This window comes from Pseudophryne corroboree, chromosome 5 (assembly GCF_028390025.1).
Source record: "Pseudophryne corroboree isolate aPseCor3 chromosome 5, aPseCor3.hap2, whole genome shotgun sequence".
NCBI lineage: Eukaryota > Metazoa > Chordata > Amphibia > Anura > Myobatrachidae > Pseudophryne > Pseudophryne corroboree.
Window position 1 is genome coordinate 131,290,278 of NC_086448.1, and position 18,417 is coordinate 131,308,694.

The 18,417-nt window shown below is 47.8% G+C and overlaps 1 protein-coding gene across 2 annotated transcripts in view; it reads right to left on the minus strand.

Moving 5' to 3' along the window:
* The window catches only part of IGF2BP3 (insulin like growth factor 2 mRNA binding protein 3), a 343,371-nt gene that overhangs the window by 258,977 nt on the left and 65,977 nt on the right, over positions 1-18,417 (minus strand). For both annotated transcript variants that reach the window (XM_063921725.1, XM_063921724.1), the window contains exon 3: positions 2,183-2,231. Coding sequence is in view for 1 of the 2 variants with exons in the window: in XM_063921724.1 (XP_063777794.1) it covers positions 2,183-2,231 (49 nt within the window). In the remaining variant the exon portion in view is untranslated. The remainder of the gene's footprint in view (positions 1-2,182; positions 2,232-18,417) is intronic.

Sequence of the window (18,417 nt, forward strand, 5' to 3'; positions counted from 1 at the left end):
TCCCAAACTGTGTGCCGTGGCTCCCTGGGGTGCCTCGGGACACTTGCAGGGGTGCCCTGGGTTGGTGGTTCAGAACCAATTCAAATTATTTATGGTCAATATAATAGGCAAAACTAGTGCTGGTGGCTGCAAGTCATAAAATATGTGGCCAAACAGAAGCAAATCTTGTCCCTCCCCACACAATTGAGCCCAAGAAAGACATATAAATACAATTTACCTAAATAAATATTTCTTTCTAAATTTCTCAATAAGAAGTATTTGGCCTAGGGGTGCCGTGAAAAAAATTCTGATACTCTAGGGCGCCGTGATTCAAAAAAGTTTGGAAACCACTGCATAGCCACACCTACATACTTTAATATAGTAGTTATCAACGCCAGTTCTGAAGTACCCACAACATGTTATATTTTCTGGATTTCTTTAACAAGCAAAGTCAGTATTTATCCAACCTGTTTCCACAGACAGGAAATCCTGAAAATATGACCTGTTGAGGGTACTTGAAGACGGGTGTTAAGAACCACTGTTAACATAATGCATTTTACATTTGTGTTTTTGTTGCAATTGTTAAGCGCATTACTATGGGGAATTTAAATTGTTCCCCATGGCTGCCACGAGATGGCACCCAATGGAGCAATTCAATTGTTGCTGTATTCGAAGAGCAGCAGGCGGGACACATTTCAGTTCACAGCCTCCGGAGGTGCGAGTTGAAACGTGCAGTACGGTGGCACTTTCAGCGCCCAAACCGGACACTAAAGCAGTACTTTGGATGGGTTTAGCCACTTTGCACAGATAAACCTGCCACTTACCGGCGCCCACAGATGCCTCTCGCACCCAAGGGAGGGGGGTGACAACAATTGATTTCTGCTGATGGGCATCCATTACGTTTAGGCACCCACAAAACAAATTAAATACAATATAAAGAAATATGAATGCCAAAGAGTCGCAAGGACAGATGCACATTTAGGAAACAATTTGTTATACAAGTTATTCCTGTTTTAACTAATTTGAAAGGAGATAAAATAAAATATTAAAACAATTGCAATTAATGAGCACTGGAACAAAAAAAACAAAAACAAACGTTTACACCAAGAGTACATTCAGTTGATTTAGAGGTCCATAAATAAGGTGCGAGTGCTGCTTGCTCGCCCAACTGCACCAGGTTTAGATGCACAAAGCAGCTAACCCATGCAAAGTACTCTGTACATCTGAGTGCCAAAAAAACATTTCTGCTTGACACATCAGGAGGGTGAAAGCAAAAATGTGCATCCACTGCATTCTTGCCTATTACTTACAGGCGCCCCAAAACAAAGTTTCCTCAACAGTTCATGTTTAAAGATTTTATCTGTATATTAGCTCACCTCTGCATGATTTAAGAAATCCAGAAAACATGAGCTGTTGTGGTACTTGAAGACTGAAGTTGAGGAAATTATATAATGAATTATCAAACGTCGATCCCTATGCTTCAAACAAGCAGTGAAACTCATTTCCCCCAAAATCTAATCTACCAACGCAATTTAGATAATGTAACTGTCGCTTTTCGGTCAAGTGTAAATTCACTCAGAAGGACAGTCAAATAATTTGGAGGCACTCTACACTTGTGTCCATGGAACAAGTGCTAATAAGGGTTGCCATGTAATAGGACAGCTAAATTCTCTACATAGCAAATACACAATAGCACCCAGTGCCATGATTGTTCTGTTACTATAAAGACACACACACACACACACACACACTACAATGTATAATGTTATGTTTGAGCAGAATTCCAAATTAAAGCCCAAACAATACATTGAATTAAGTTTACATTTATTTACTTAGCAGCAGCAGCATACTCCATAGCGATTTATAACTTGAAGCAAACTGTACAGTCAATGATGAAAGAAACCTATTATACATTTAAACTGCTCTATACCTCCCGATTAGAGGGATAGTGTTATTCATGCCATGACAAATTTAGTACACAGACTCCACTATTGTGTTACTCTACAAGCTAACAAAGAGTAAATGGACACAAAAATCCATGTTAAATAATCATTTCACTGAACAAACTGCTTAAAAACCATAGTCTGTAACCCCATCGTTTTAGCTCCCAACCCTCACATATTCCGCTGTTACATCAAATTCAATACACCATACTGTTATTGAAGAACACGCCATAATTAAAGTTTTACGAAGAAATAATTACCTCCCACTGTAGATGAGGTGGTATATTTCGGATCTGTAGCTTCCGGCTCCTGAAAGAGAGAAAACGTATGAGACAAGGTCATGTGCAAGAGACAGGAAAGAGAGTTTAGCAGACATTTAAGTGTTCAGTCACAGATGCACGCAAAGTCTGCAGCATTAAGGCAGCTGGAACTCAACATCTCAAGAATACTCACTTGGAAATCAGAGATTCATCCTACTGAAAGCAAGATATCTAACTGGCTATGAGCTTACTAATCACACACAATTGCTGGGAATTCCTATCATTCCTGGTCTTTGAAGTTGAAATCATTCAATTAGCTCACAGCATTTCCCTTCCATTGTAAGGGGAGGGGGAAAAGTTGTGGGTCTTTATGTCCCTTTGCTACATACATGCTATTCTGAATTTCACTCTCAAGAAAAGTTTCTCACTTTGTGAGGGATGGGGAGCTACAGAACACTAGCAGGAAAAATGTAAGGAAACCATGCCTGGCAGGGCATTGGTTAATCTGCCTGGAAAGAGACATTTCTTCTGCAGAATTTACAAGCCAGACATTTGTGGCGTTGAAACCCATACTGTAGTGTGTTTTAAAGATGAACAAGCAAATGCTTGAAATGCCACACTCCCTGGAATCCCTAAGAATGCACATGCTAAACTATACATAGAAGTCTTTTTTGTATGTTCTATATCCCAAAAAGCCCAATTTATTTTTTGTTCAACCACAACTATAAATAATGAACGAAGTTAAAAATAGGATTTTACTTACTGGTAAATATATTTCTCGTAGTCCGTAGTGGATGCTGGGGACTCCGAAAGGACCATGGGGAATAGACGGGCTCCGCAGGAGACATGGGCACTTCAAGAAAGAATTTAGATTCCGGTGTGCACTGGCTCCTCCCTCTATGTCCCTCCTCCAGACCTCAGTTAGAGAAACGGTGCCCGGAAGAGCTGACAGTACAAGGAAAGGATTTTGGAAATCCAGGGCAAGATTCATACCAATCACACCGTATAACTCGTGATAAACTTACCCAGTCAACAGTATGTAAAACAGAGCATCAGTTCAACCCTGATGCAACAATAACATAGCCCTTATTGCAGCAATAACTATATACAAGTATTGCAGAAGAAGTCCGCACTTGGGACGGGCGCCCAGCATCCACTATGGACTACGAGAAAATAAGATTTTACTTACCGATAAATCTATTTCTCGGAGTCCGTAGTGGATGCTGGGGTTCCTGAAAGGACCATGGGGAATAGCGGCTCCGCAGGAGACAGGGCACAAAAAGTAAAGCTTTTTCCGATCAGGTGGTGTGCACTGGCTCCTCCCCCTATGACCCTCCTCCAGACTCCAGTTAGGTACTGTGCCCGGACGAGCGTACACAATAAGGGAGGATTTTGAATCCCGGGTAAGACTCATACCAGCCACACCAATCACACCGTATAACTTGTGATCTGAACCCAGTTAACAGTATGATAACAGCGGAGCCTCTGAAAGATGGCTTCCTTCAACAATAACCCGAATTAGTTAACAATAACTATGTACAATTTATGCAGATAATCCGCACTTGGGATGGGCGCCCAGCATCCACTACGGACTCCGAGAAATAGATTTATCGGTAAGTAAAATCTTATTTTCTCTATCGTCCTAGTGGATGCTGGGGTTCCTGAAAGGACCATGGGGATTATACCAAAGCTCCCAAACGGGCGGGAGAGTGCGGATGACTCTGCAGCACCGAATGAGAGAACTCCAGGTCCTCCTTAGCCAGAGTATCAAATTTGTAAAATTTTACAAACGTGTTCTCCCCTGACCACGTAGCTGCTCGGCAAAGTTGTAATGCCGAGACCCCTCGGGCAGCCGCCCAAGATGAGCCCACCTTCCTTGTGGAGTGGGCCTTTACAGATTTAGGCTGTGGCAGGCCTGCCACAGAATGTGCAAGTTGAATTGTGCTACAGATCCAACGAGCAATCGTCTGCTTAGACGCCGGAGCACCCATCTTGTTGGGTGCATACAATATAAACAACGAGTCAGATTTTCTGACTCCAGCTGTCCTTGCAATATATATTTTTAATGCTCTGACAACGTCCAGTAACTTGGAGTCCTCCAAGTCACTTGTAGCCGCAGGCACTACAATAGGCTGGTTCAGATGAAATGCTGACACCACCTTAGGGAGAAAATGCGGACGAGTCCGCAGTTCTGCCCTGTCCGAATGGAAAATCAGATATGGGCTTTTGTAAGATAAAGCTGCCAATTCTGACACTCTCCTGGCAGAAGCCAGGGCTAGAAGCATGGTCACTTTCCATGTGAGATATTTCAAATCCACCTTTTTTAGTGGTTCAAACCAATGAGATTTTAGGAAATCCAAAACCACATTGAGATCCCACGGTGCCACTGGAGGCACCACAGGAGGCTGTATATGCAGCACTCCCTTAACAAAGGTCTGAACTTCAGGGACTGAAGCCAATTCTTTTTGAAAGAAAATCGACAGGGCCGAAATTTGAACCTTAATAGATCCCAATTTGAGACCCATTGACAATCCTGATTGCAGGAAATGTAGGAATCGACCCAGTTGAAATTCCTCCGTCGGAGCACTCCGATCTTCGCACCACGCAACATATTTTCGCCAAATTCGGTGATAATGTTGCACGGTTACTTCCTTCCTTGCTTTAATCAAAGTAGGAATGACTTCTTCCGGCATGCCTTTTTCCTTTAGGATCCGGCGTTCAACCGCCATGCCGTCAAACGCAGCCGCGGTAAGTCTTGAAACAGACAGGGACCCTGCTGAAGCAAGTCCCTCCTTAGAGGTAGAGGCCACGGATCTTCCGTGATCATCTCTTGAAGTTCCGGGTACCAAGTCCTTCTTGGCCAATCCGGAACCACTAGTATCGTTCTTACGCCTCTTTGCCGTATAATTCTCAATACTTCTGGTATGAGAGGCAGAGGAGGAAACACATACACCGACTGGTACACCCAAGGCGTTACCAGCGCGTCCACAGCTATTGCCTGCGGATCTCTTGACCTGGCGCAATACCTGTCCAGTTTTTTGTTGAGGCGAGACGCCATCATGTCCACCATTGGTCTTTCCCAACGGGTTACCAGCATGTGGAAGACTTCTGGATGAAGTCCCCACTCTCCCGGGTGAAGATCGTGTCTGCTGAGGAAGTCTGCTTCCCAGTTGTCCACTCCCGGGATGAACACTGCTGACAGTGCTATCACATGATTCTCTGCCCAGCGAAGAATCCTTGCAGCTTCTGCCATTGCACTCCTGCTTCTTGTGCCGCCCTGTCTGTTCACATGGGCGACTGCCGTGATGTTGTCCGACTGGATCAACACCGGTTTTCCCTGAAGCAGAGGTTCTGCCTGGCTTAGAGCATTGTATATTGCTCTTAGTTCCAGAATGTTTATGTGAAGAGACGTTTCCAGGCTCGTCCATACTCCCTGGAAGTTTCTTCCTTGTGTGACTGCTCCCCAGCCTCTCAGGCTGGCGTCCGTGGTCACCAGGATCCAATCCTGTATGCCGAATCTGCGGCCCTCCAATAGATGAGCACTCTGCAACCACCACAGAAGAGACACCCTTGTCCTTGGAGACAGGGTTATCAGCAGGTGCATCTGAAGATGCGACCCTGACCATTTGTTCAACAGATCCCTTTGGAAAATTCTTGCGTGGAATCTGCCGAATGGAATTGCTTCGTAAGAAGCCACCATTTTTCCCAGGACTCTTGTGCATTGATGTACAGACACCTTTCCTGGTTTTAGGAGGTTCCTGACAAGCTCGGATAACTCCTTGGCTTTTTCCTCCGGGAGAAAAACCTTTTTCTGAACCGTGTCCAGAATCATCCCTAGGAACAGCAGACGAGTTGTCGGCATTAACTGGAATTTTGGAATATTCAGAATCCACCCGTGCTGTTTTAGCACTTCTTGAGACAGTGCTAATCCCAGCTCTAGCTGTTCTCTGGACCTCGCCCTTATTAGGAGATCGTCCAAGTATGGGATAATTAATACGCCTTTTCTTCGAAGAAGAATCATCATCTCGGCCATTACCTTTGTAAAGATCCGAGGTGCCGTGGACAATCCGAACGGCAGCGTCTGAAACTGATAGTGACAGTTTTGTACAACGAACCTGAGGTACCCCTGGTGTGAGGGGTAAATTGGAACGTGGAGAAACGCATCCTTGATGTCCAAGGATACCATAAAGTCCCCCTCTTCCAGGTTCGCTATCACTGCTCTGAGTGACTCCATTTTGAACTTGAACTTCTTTATGTACAGGTTCAAGGACTTCAGATTTAGAATAGGCCTTACCGAGCCATCCGGCTTCGGTACCACAAAAAGAGTGGAATAATACCCCTTCCCTTGTTGCAGAAGAGGTACCTTGACTATCACCTGCTGAGAGTACAGCTTGTGAATGGCTTCCAAAACCGTCTCCCTTTCGGAGGGGGACGTTGGTAAAGCAGACTTCAGGAAACGGCGAGGTGGATCTGTCTCTAATTCCAACCTGTATCCCTGAGATATTATCTGCAGGATCCAGGGATCTACTTGCGAGTGAGCCCACTGCGCGCTGTAATTTTTGAGACGACCCCCCACCGTCCCCGAGTCCGCTTGAGAAGCCCCAGCGTCATGCTGAGGCTTTTGTAGAAGCCGGGGAGGGCTTCTGATCCTGGGAAGGAGCTGCGTGTTGCTGTCTCTTCCCTCGACCTTTGCCTCGTGGCAGATATGAATAGCCCTTTGCTCTCTTATTTTTAAAGGAACGAAAGGGCTGCGGTTGAAAAGTCGGTGCCTTTTTCTGTTGGGGAGTGACTTGAGGTAGAAAGGTGGATTTCCCGGCTGTAGCCGTGGCCACCAAATCTGATAGACCGACTCCAAATAACTCCTCCCCTTTATACGGCAAAACTTCCATATGCCGTTTTGAATCCGCATCGCCTGTCCACTGTCGCGTCCATAAAGCTCTTCTGGCCGAAATGGACATAGCACTTACCCGTGATGCCAGTGTGCATATATCCCTCTGTGCATCACGCATATAAAGAAATGCATCCTTTATTTGTTCTAACGACAGTAAAATATTGTCCCTGTCCAGGGTATCAATATTTTCAATCAGGGATTCTGACCAAACTACCCCCGCACTGCCCATCCAGGCAGTCGCTACAGCTGGTCGTAGTATAACACCTGCATGAGTGTATATACTTTTTTGGATATTTTCCATCCTCCTATCTGATGGATCTTTAAGTGCGGCCGTCTCAGGAGAGGGTAACGCCACTTGTTTAGATAAGCGTGTTAGCGCCTTGTCCACCCTAGGAGGTGTTTCCCAGCGCTCCCTAACCTCTGTCGGGAAAGGGTATAATGCCAATAATTTCTTTGAAATTATCAGCTTTTTATCAGGGGCAACCCACGCTTCATTACACACGTCATTTAGTTCTTCTGATTCAGGAAAAACTATAGGTAGTTTTTTCATACCCCACATAATACCCTGTTTAGTGGTACCTGTAGTATCAGCTAAATGTAACGCCTCCTTCATTGCCAAAATCATATAACGTGTGGCCCTACTGGAAAATACGGTTGATTCGTCACCGTCACCACTGGAGTCATCGCCTGTGTCTGGGTCTGTGTCGACCGACTGAGGCAAAGGGCGTTTCACAGCCCCTGACGGTGTTTGAGTCGCCTGGACAGGCACTAATTGATTGTCCGGCCAACTCATGTCGTCAAACGACTGCTTTAGCGTGTTGACACTATCACGTAGTTCCATAAATAAAGGCATCCATTCTGGTGTCGACTCCCTAGGGGGTGACATCCTCATATTTGGCAATTGCTCCGCCTCCACACCAATATCGTCCTCATACATGTCGACACACACGTACCGACACACAGCAGACACACAGGGAATGCTCCTAACGAAGACAGGACCCACTAGCCCTTTGGGGAGACAGAGGGAGAGTTTGCCAGCACACACCAAAAGCGCTATATATATATATCAGGGATAGCCTTATAATAAGTGCTCCCTTATAGCTGCTTTGTTATATCAAAATATCGCCATAAATGTGCCCCCCCCTCTCTGTTTTACCCTGTTTCTGTAGTGCAGTGCAGGGGAGAGACTTGGGAGCCGTCCTGACCAGCGGAGCTGTGAGAGGAAATGGCGCCGTGTGCTGAGGAGATAGGCCCCGCCCCTTTTCCGGCGGGCTCGTCTCCCGCTATTTAGAAAAATTAGGCAGGGGTTAAATATCTCCATATAGCCTCTAGGGCTATATGTGAGGTATTTTTAGCCTTTATAGGTACTCATTTGCCTCCCAGGGCGCCCCCCTCCCAGCGCCCTGCACCCTCAGTGACTGCCGTGTGAAGTGTGCTGAGAGGAAAATGGCGCACAGCTGCAGTGCTGTGCGCTACCTTTTGAAGACTGCAGGAGTCTTCAGCCGCCGATTCTGGACCTCTTCTGATTTCAGCATCTGCAAGGGGGCCGGCGGCGTGGCTCCGGTGACCATCCAGGCTGTACCTGTGATCGTCCCTCTGGAGCTTGATGTCCAGTAGCCAAGAAACCAATCCATCCTGCATGCAGGTGAGTTGACTCCTTCTCCCCTCAGTCCCTCGCTGCAGTGATCCTGTTGCCAGCAGGAATCACTGTAAAATAAAAAACCTAGCTAAACTTTCTCTAAGCAGCTCTTTAGGAGAGCCACCTAGATTGCACCCTTCTCGGCCGGGCACAAAAATCTAACTGGAGTCTGGAGGAGGGTCATAGGGGGAGGAGCCAGTGCACACCACCTGATCGGAAAAAGCTTTACTTTTTGTGCCCTGTCTCCTGCGGAGCCGCTATTCCCCATGGTCCTTTCAGGAACCCCAGCATCCACTAGGACGATAGAGAAATAGATTTACCGGTAAGTAAAATCCTATTTTCTCTAACGTCCTAGTGGATGCTGGGGACTCCGTAAGGAACATGGGGATTATACCAAAGCTCCCAAACGGGCGGGAGAGTGCGGATGACTCTGCAGCACCGAATGAGCAAACACAAGGTCCTCCTCAGCCAGGGTATCAAACTTGTAGAACTTTGCAAAAGTGTTTGAACCTGACCAAGTAGCCGCTCGGCACAGCTGTAGTGCAGAGACCCCTCGGGCAGCCACCCAAGAAGAGCCCATCTTCCTAGTGGAATGGGCCTTAACTGATTTTGGCAGCGGCAATCCAGCCGCAGAATGAGCCTGCTGAATCGTGTTACAGATCCAGCGAGCAATAGTTTGCTTTAAAGCAGGCGCACCAAGCTTGTTGGAAGCATACAGGATAAACAAAGAGTCTGTTTTCCTGACTCTAGCCGTTCTGGCTACATAAACCTTCAAAGCCCTGACCACATCAAGCAACTCTGAATCCTCCAAGTCAGTAGTAGCCCCAGGCACCACAATAGGTTGGTTTATATGAAAAGATGAAACCACTTTTGGCAGGAATTGTGGACGGGTCCGCAACTCTGCTCTATCCGCATGGTTCAAACTAGTGGGATTTCAGGAAACACCACGTTAAGATCCCAAGGTGCCACTGGAGGCACAAAAGGGGGCTGAATATGCAGCACTCCCTTCATAAACGTCTGAACTTCAGCTAGAGAAGTCAACTCCTTTTGAAAGAAAATGGATAGGGCCGAAATCTGGACCTTAATGGAACCCAATTTTAGGCCCAAAGTCACTCATGACTATAGGAAGTAAAGGAAAAGGCCCAGATGGAATTTCTCCAAAGGGGCATTCCTGGCCTCACACCAAGCAACATATTTTCGCCAAATACGGTGATAATGTTGAGCTGTCACGTCACGTCCTTCCTAGCCTTTATCAGCGTAGGAAGGACCTCATCCGGAATGCCTTTCTCCGCTAGGATCCGGCGTTCAACCGCTATGCCCTCAAACACAGCCGCGGTAAGTCTTGGAACAGACAAGGCCCTTGTTGCAACAAGTCCTGTCTTAGAGGAAGAGGCCACAGGTCCTCTGTCAGCATTTCTTGCAGATCTGGATACCAAGTCCTTCGTGGCCAATCTGGAACAATGAGTATCGTTCTCACTCCTCTTTTTCTTATTATTCTCAGCACCTTGGGTATGAGAGGAAGAGGAGGAAATACATAGACCGACTGGAACACCAACGGTGTCACCAGGGCGTCTACAGCTATCGCCTGAGGGTCTCTTGACCTGGCGCAACACCTCTGTAGCTTTTTTGTTGAGGCGGGATGCCATCATGTCCACCTGAGGCAGTACCCACCGACTTGCAGTCTGTGCGAAGACTTCCTGATGAAGTCCCCACTCTCCCGGGTGGAGGTCGTGTCAGCTGAGGAAGTCTGCTTCCCAGTTGTCCACTCCCGGGATGAAAACTGCTGACAGTGCGCTTACGTGATTTTCCGCCCAGCGAAGAATTCTGGTGGCTTCCGCCATCGCTACCCTGCTCCTTGTGCCGCCTTGTCGGTTTACATGAGCCACTGCGGTGATGGTGTCTGACTGAATCAGAACCGGTTGGTCGCGAAGCTGGGTCTCCGCTTGACGTAGGGCGTTGTATACGGCCCTTAGTTCCAGGATGTTGATGTGAAGGCAAGTCTCCTGACTTGACCACAGACCTTGGAAATTTCTTCCCTGTGTGACTGCTCCCCACCCTCGGAGGCTTGCATCCGTGGTCACCAGGACCCAGTCCTGAATGCCGAATCTGCGGCCTTCGAGAAGGTGAGCACTCTGCAGCCACCACAGGAGAGACACCCTGGCCCTGGGGGATAGGGTGATTAACCGATGCATCTGAAGATGTGATCCGGACCACTTGTCCAGTAAGTCCCATTGAAAGGTCCTCGCATGGAACCTGCCTAAGGGAATGGCCTTGTATGATGCCACCATCCTTCCCAGGACTCGAGTGCAGTGATGCACGGACACCTGTTTTGGTTTTAATAGGTTCCTGACCAGTGTCCTGAGCTCTCTCTCTATCGGGAGATAAACCCTTTTCTGGTCTGTGTCTAGAATCATGCCTAGGAAAGGCAGACGAGCCGTAGGAACCAACTGCGACTTTGGAATATTTAGAATCCAGCCGTGTTGCCATTAGACTTCCAGAGAAAGTGCTACGCTGATCAGCAACTGCTCACTTGATCCCGCTTTTATGGAGGAGATCGTCCAAGTATGGGATAATTGCGACCCCTTGCTTCCGCAGGAGTACCATCATTTCCGCCATTACCTTGGTAAATATTCTCGGTGCCGAGGAGAGACCAAACGGCAACGTCTGAAAATAAGAATTTACTCACCGGTAATTCTATTTCTCGTAGTCCGTAGTGGATGCTGGGAACTCCGTAAGGACCATGGGGAATAGACGGCTCCGCAGGAGACTGGGCACATCTAAAGAAAGATTTAGGACTATCTGGTGTGCACTGGCTCCTCCCCCTATGACCCTCCTCCAAGCCTCAGTTGGGACACTGTGCCCGGAAGAGCTGACACAATAAGGAAGGATTTTGAATCCCGGGTAAGACTCATACCAGCCACACCAATCACACGTATAACTCGTGATAGGAACCCCGGTTAACAGTATGATAACAAAAGGAGCCTCTGAACAGATGGCTCGCAATAATAACCCGATTTGTTTAACAATAACTATTTACAAGTATTGCAGACAATCCGCACTTGGGATGGGCGCCCAGCATCCACTACGGACTACGAGAAATAGAATTACCGGTGAGTAAATTCTTATTTTCTCTGACGTCCTAGTGGATGCTGGGAACTCCGTAAGGACCATGGGGATTATACCAAAGCTCCCAAACGGGCGGGAGAGTGCGGACGACTCTGCAACACCGAATGAGAGAACTCCAGGTCCTCCTCAGCCAGGGTATCAAATTTGTAGAATTTTGCAAACGTGTTTGCCCCTGACCAAGTAGCAGCTCGGCAAAGTTGTAAAGCCGAGACCCCTCGGGCAGCCGCCCAAGATGAGCCCACCTTCCTTGTGGAATGGGCTTTTACAGATTTAGGCTGCGGTAGTCCCACCGCAGAATGCGCCAGCTGAATAGTGCTACAAATCCAGCGCGCGATAGTCTGCTTAGAAGCAGGAGCACCCAGTTTGTTGGGTGCATACAGGATAAACAGCGAGTCAGTTTTCCTGACTCCCGCCATCCTGGAAACATAAATTTTCAGGGCCCTGACTACGTCCAATAACTTGGAATCCTCCAAGTTCCCAGCAGCCGCAGGCACCACAATAGACTGGTTCAAGTGAAACGCTGATACCACCTTCGGGAGAAACTGAGGACGAGTCCTCAATACTGCCCTATCCATGTGGAAAATCAGATAAGGGCTTTTATAGGACAAAGCCGCCAATTCTGACACACGCCTGGCCGAAGCCAGGGCCAACAGCATGACCACTTTCCACGTGAGATATTTCACATCCACAGTCTTAAGTGGTTCAAACCAATGTGATTTCAGGAACTCCAAAACCACATTGAGATCCCAAGGTGCCACTGGGGGCACAAAAGGAGGCTGAATATGCAGAACTCCCTTGACAAAAGTCTGAACTTCAGGCAGGGAAGCTAGTTCTTTCTAGAAAAAAATCGACAGGGCCGAAATCTGGACCTTAATGGACCCCAATTTGAGGCCCAACGTCACCCCTGCTTGTAGGAAATGCAGGAATCGACCCAGTTGAAATTCCTCCGTAGGGCCTTCCTGGCCTCACACCAAGCAACATATTTTCGCCAATGCGGTGATAATGTTTTGCGGCGACATCCTTCCTGGCTTTGATCAGGGTAGGGATGACTTCCTCGGGAATGCCCTTTTCCTTCAGGATCCGGTGTTCAACCGCCATGCCGTCAAACGCAGCCGCGGTAAGTCTTGGAACAGACAGGGCCCCTGCTGCAGCAGGTCCTGTCTGAGCGGCAGAGGCCAAGGGTCCTCTGAAAGCATCTCTTGAAGTTCCGGGTACCAAGCTCTTCTTGGCCAATCCGGAACCACGAGTATAGTTTTCACTCCTCGCCTTCGTATTACCTTGGGAATGAGAGGCAGAGGAGGAAACACATAAACCGACTGGTACACCCACGGTGTTACTAGAGCGTCCACAGCGATCGCCCGAAGGTCCCTTGACCTGGCACAATATCTTTTTAGCTTTTTGTTGAGGCGGGACGCCATCATGTCCACCTGTGGTCTTTCCCACCGGTTTACCAGTATTTGGAAGACTTCTGGATAAAGTCCCCATTCTCCCGGGTGGAGGTCGTGCCTGCTGAGGAAGTCTGCTTCCCAGTTGTCCACTCCCGGAATGAACACTGCTGTCAGTGCTAACACATGATTTTCCGCCCATCGGAGAATTCTTGTGGCTTCTGCCATTGCCCTCCTGCTTCTTGTGCCGCCCTGTCTGTTTACATGGGCGACCGCCGTGATGTTGTCTGATTGGATCAGTACCGGCTGGTTCTGAAGCAGGGGCCTTGCTTGGCTTAGGGCATTGTAAATGGCCCTTAGCTCCAGAATATTTATGCGAAGCGAAATCTCCTGATTTGACCACAGTCCTTGGAAATTTCTTCCCTGTGTGACTGTCCCCCAGCCCCGAAGGCTGGCATCCGTGGTCACCAGGACCCAGTCCTGTATTCCGAATCTGCGGCCCTCTAGTAGATGAGCTCTCTGCAGCCACCACAGCAGCGACACCCTGGTCCTTGCCGACAGGGTTATCCGCTGTTGCATCTGGAGATGGGACCCGGACCATTTGTCCAACAGGTCCCACTGGAAAGTCCTTGCATGGAACCTTCCGAATGGAATTGCTTCGTACGAAACTACCATTTTTCCCAGGACTCTCGTGCATTGATGTACCGACACCTGTCCCGGTTTTAGGAGGTCTCTGACTAGAGATGACAACTCCTCGGCTTTTTCCACTGGAAGAAACTTTTTTCTGGTCTGTGTCCAGAATCATTCCCAGGAACAGAAGACGTGTCGTCGGGACCAGCTGTGACTTTGGAATATTGAGAATCCAGCCGTGCTGTTGTAGCACTTCCCGAAAAAGTGCTACCCGCACTACCAACTGTTCCTTGGACCTCGCCTTTATCAGGAGATCGTCCAAGTCCGGGATAATTAAAACTCCCTTCTTGCGAAGGAGTATCATCATTTCGGCCATTACCCCGGTAAAGACCCTCGGTGCCGTGGATACCCCAAACGGCCGCGTCTGGACTGATAGTGACAGTCCTGTACCACAAATCTGAGGTACTCCTGGTGAGGGGGGTAAATGGGGACATGTAGGTACGCATCCTTGATGTCCAGGGAGACCATGTAATCCCCCTCGTCCAGGCTCGCAATAACCGCCCTGAGCGATTCCATCTTGAACCTTTTGATATAAGTGTTCAAGGATTTTAAATTTAAGATGGGCCTCACCGAACCGTCCGGTTTCGGTACCACAAACATTGTGGAAAAGTAACCCTTTCCTTGCTGAAGGACGGGTACCTAGACAATCACTTGCTGTGAATACAGTTTCTGGATAGCCACCAACACTGCCTCCCTGACAGAGGGAGTTGCTGGTAAGGCAGATTTTAGAAAACGACGGGGGGGGGGGGGGGACGTCTCGAATTCCAGCCTGTACCCCTGAGATACTACTTGAAGGATCCAGGGATCCACCTGTGAGAGAGCCCACTGTGTGCTGAAATTTCTGAGACGGGCCCCCACCGTACCCGGGTCCGCCTGTGAAGCCCCAGCGTCATGCTGTGGACTTACCGGACACGGGGGAGGACTTTTGCTCTTGGGAACTGGCTGTATGCTGCAGCTTTTTCCCTCTACCTTTGCCTCTCGTCAGAAGGGATGCGCCTCAAGCCCTCTTGTGTTTATGGGGCCGAAAGGACTGTACTTGATAATACGGTGCTTTCTTTTGCTGTGGGGTAGCCTGTGGCAAAATGTCGATTTCCCAGCCGTAGCTGTGGAAACGAGGTCTGAAAGACCATCCCCAACAGTTCCACCCCTCAGCAAAATATTGTCCCTATCCAGGGTATCAATATTATCCGACAGGGAATCTGACCACGCAGCAGCAGCACTGCACATCCATGCTGATGCAATCGCTGGTCGTATATAATGTGTGTGTGTATATGTGTGTGTGTATGTGTGTGTGTGTGTATGTGTGTGTGTGTATGTGTGTGTGTGTGTATGTGTATGTGTGTGTGTGTATGTGTGTGTGTATGTGTGTGTGTGTGTGTGTGTGTGTGTGTGTGTGTGTGTGTGTGTGTGTGTGTGTGTGTGTGTGTGTGTGTGTGTGTGTGTGTGTGTGTGTGTGTGTGTGTGTGTGTGTGTGTGTGTGTATATATATATATATATATATATATATATATATATATATATATATATATATATATATATATATATATATATATATATATATATATATATATATATATATATATATATATATATATATATATATATATATACACATATATATATCTTTTAGGGTAGCCTCCTGCTTTCTATCAGCAGGATCCTTTAGGGCGGCCGTATCCGGAGACGGTAGTGCCACCTATTTTGATTAACGTGCAAGCGCTTTATCTACCCTAGGGGATGTTTCCCAACGTGACCTATCCTCTGGCGGGAAAGGGTACGCTGCCAATAACCCTTTAGAAATTATCAATTTCTTATCGGGGGAAGTCCAGGCTTCCTCACACACCTCATTTAATTTCTCAGATGCAGGAAAAACTACTGGTAGTTTTTTCTCACCGAACATAATACCCTTTTTTGTGGTACCTGGGGTACTATCAGAAATGTGCAATACATTTTTCATTGCCTCAATCATGTAACGGGAGGACCTATTGGAGGGTACACTAGTCTCATCGTCGTCGACACGAGTCGGTATCAGTGTCGACATCTGTGTCTGTCATCTGAGGTAGCAGGCGTTTTAAAGCCCCTGATGACATTTGAGACGCTGGAACAGTCACAAGCTGAGTAGCCGGCTGTCCTATGTCGTCAAACCTTTTATGTAAGGAGCTGACACTGTCACGTAATTCCTTCCATAAGTCCATCCACACAGGTGTCGACCCCTCAGGGGGTGACAACACATTTACAGGCATTTGCTCTGCCTCCACATAATTTTCCTCATCATACATGTCGACACAGCGGTACCGACACACAGCACACACACAGGAAATGCTCTGACAGAGGACAGGACCCCACAAAGCCCTTTGGGGAGACAGAGAGAGAGTATGCCAGCACACACCAGAGCGCTATATACCACAGGGATATCACCTATAAAGAGTGTTTTCCCCCATGTAGCTGCATATATATATATTATACTGCGCCTAAATTTGTGCCCCCCCTCTCTTTTTTTACCCTTTCTGTAGTGCAGGACTGCAGGGGAGAGCCAGGGAGCGATCCTTCCAGCGAAGCTGTGAGGGAAAATGGCGCCAGTGTGCTGAGGGAGATGGCTCCGCCCCTTTTTCGGCGGGCTTTCTCCCGCTATTTTAATATTTCTGGCAGGGGTTAATATTCACCAATATATCGCCTCTGGGGCTATATATGGTGTCAGTTTGCCAGCCAAGGTGTTATTTATTGCTGCTCAGGGCGCCCCCCCCCCAGCGCCCTGCACCCATCAGTGACCGAAGTGTGTGGTGTGCATGAGGAGCAATGGCGCACAGCTGCAGTGCTGTGCGCTACCTTGGAGAAGACAGAGGTCTTCAGCCGCCGATTTTCCGGACCTTCTTGCTTCTGGCTCTGTAAGGGGGACGGCAGCGCGGCTCCGGGAACGGACGACGAGGTCGGGTCCTGTGTGCGATCCCTCTGGAGCTAATGGTGTCCAGTAGCCTAAGAAGCCCAAGCTACCACCACTTAGGTAGGTTCGCTTCTTCTCCCCTTAGTCCCTCGGTGCAGTGAGCCTGTTGCCAGCAGGTCTCACTGTAAAATAAAAAACCTAAATTATACTTTCTTTCTAGGAGCTCAGGAGAGCCCCTAGTGTGCATCCAGCTCAGCCGGGCACAGAAATCTAATTGAGGCTTGGAGGAGGGTCATAGGGGGAGGAGCCAGTGCACACCAGATAGTCCTAAATCTTTCTTTAGATGTGCCCAGTCTCCTGCGGAGCCGTCTATTCCCCATGGTCCTTACGGAGTTCCCAGCATCCACTAGAACGTCAGAGAAATTGGTAATGACAATCCTGTACCACAAATCTGAGGTACGCCTGATGAGGTGGATAAATGGGGACATGAAGGTATGCATCCTTTATGTCCAGAGACACCATAAAATCCCCCCCTTCCAGGCTTGCGACGACCGCTCTTAGCGATTCCATCTTGAACTTGAACCTTTTCAGGTATATGTTCAGGGATTTTAAATTCAATATGGGTGTGACCGAACCGTCCGGTTTCGGGACTACAACATGGTCGAATAATAACCCCCTCCTTGTTGAACAATATCTATTGCCCAGGGATCCAACAGGGAGTGAACCCACTTGTGGCTGAAATTTCGAAGACGTGCCCCCACCGGGCCTAGCTCCGCCTGTGGAGCCCCAGCGACATGCGGTGGATTTTGTAGAGGCCGGGGAGGACTTCTGTTCCTGGGAACTAGCTGTGTTGTGCAGCTTCTTTCCTCTGCCCCTGCCAAGAAAGGACGCACCTCGGACGTTGTTTCTTTGTGATCGAAAGGACTGCATTTGATAATGTCGTGCTTTCCTAGGCTGTGCTGGAACATAAGGCAAAAGATCAGAATTACCAGCTATAGCTGTGGAGACCAGGTCCGAGATCCCTTCTCCACACAATCCTCAGCCTTGTAAGGTAAACCTCCCATATGCCTCTTAAGTCGGCATCACCTGTCCATTGCATGTTCCACAGGACACGTCAAGCAGAAATCGACATAGCGTTGACTCTAGAACCCAGTTGACTAATGTATCTTTGGGCATAAAATATATTATATATATATATATATATATATATATATATATATATATATATATATATATATATCTCTCTCTCTCTAAGACAGCATCTTTTATATATATATATATATATATATATATATCTATCTACATATCTCTATCTCTACATACTAGGGTCTCAATCTCTGCTGACAAGGTATCTGTCCACGCTGCTACAGCGCTATAAACCCATGCCGACACAATCGCCGGTCTGAGTAGAGTACCAGAATGTGTGTAAATGGACTTCAAAGTACTTTTACTGCATGCTATCTGCAGGATCCCTGAGGATAGCTGTTAAGTCAGTGCTACCTTTTGGGCAAACGTGACACCCTAGGGGAAGATTCCTATCGTATCCTGGCCCTAGTAGGGAAAGGATACTCCCTGAGAATTCTTTGTGGGAAACTGCAGTCTCTTGTCTGGAGATTCCCGCTC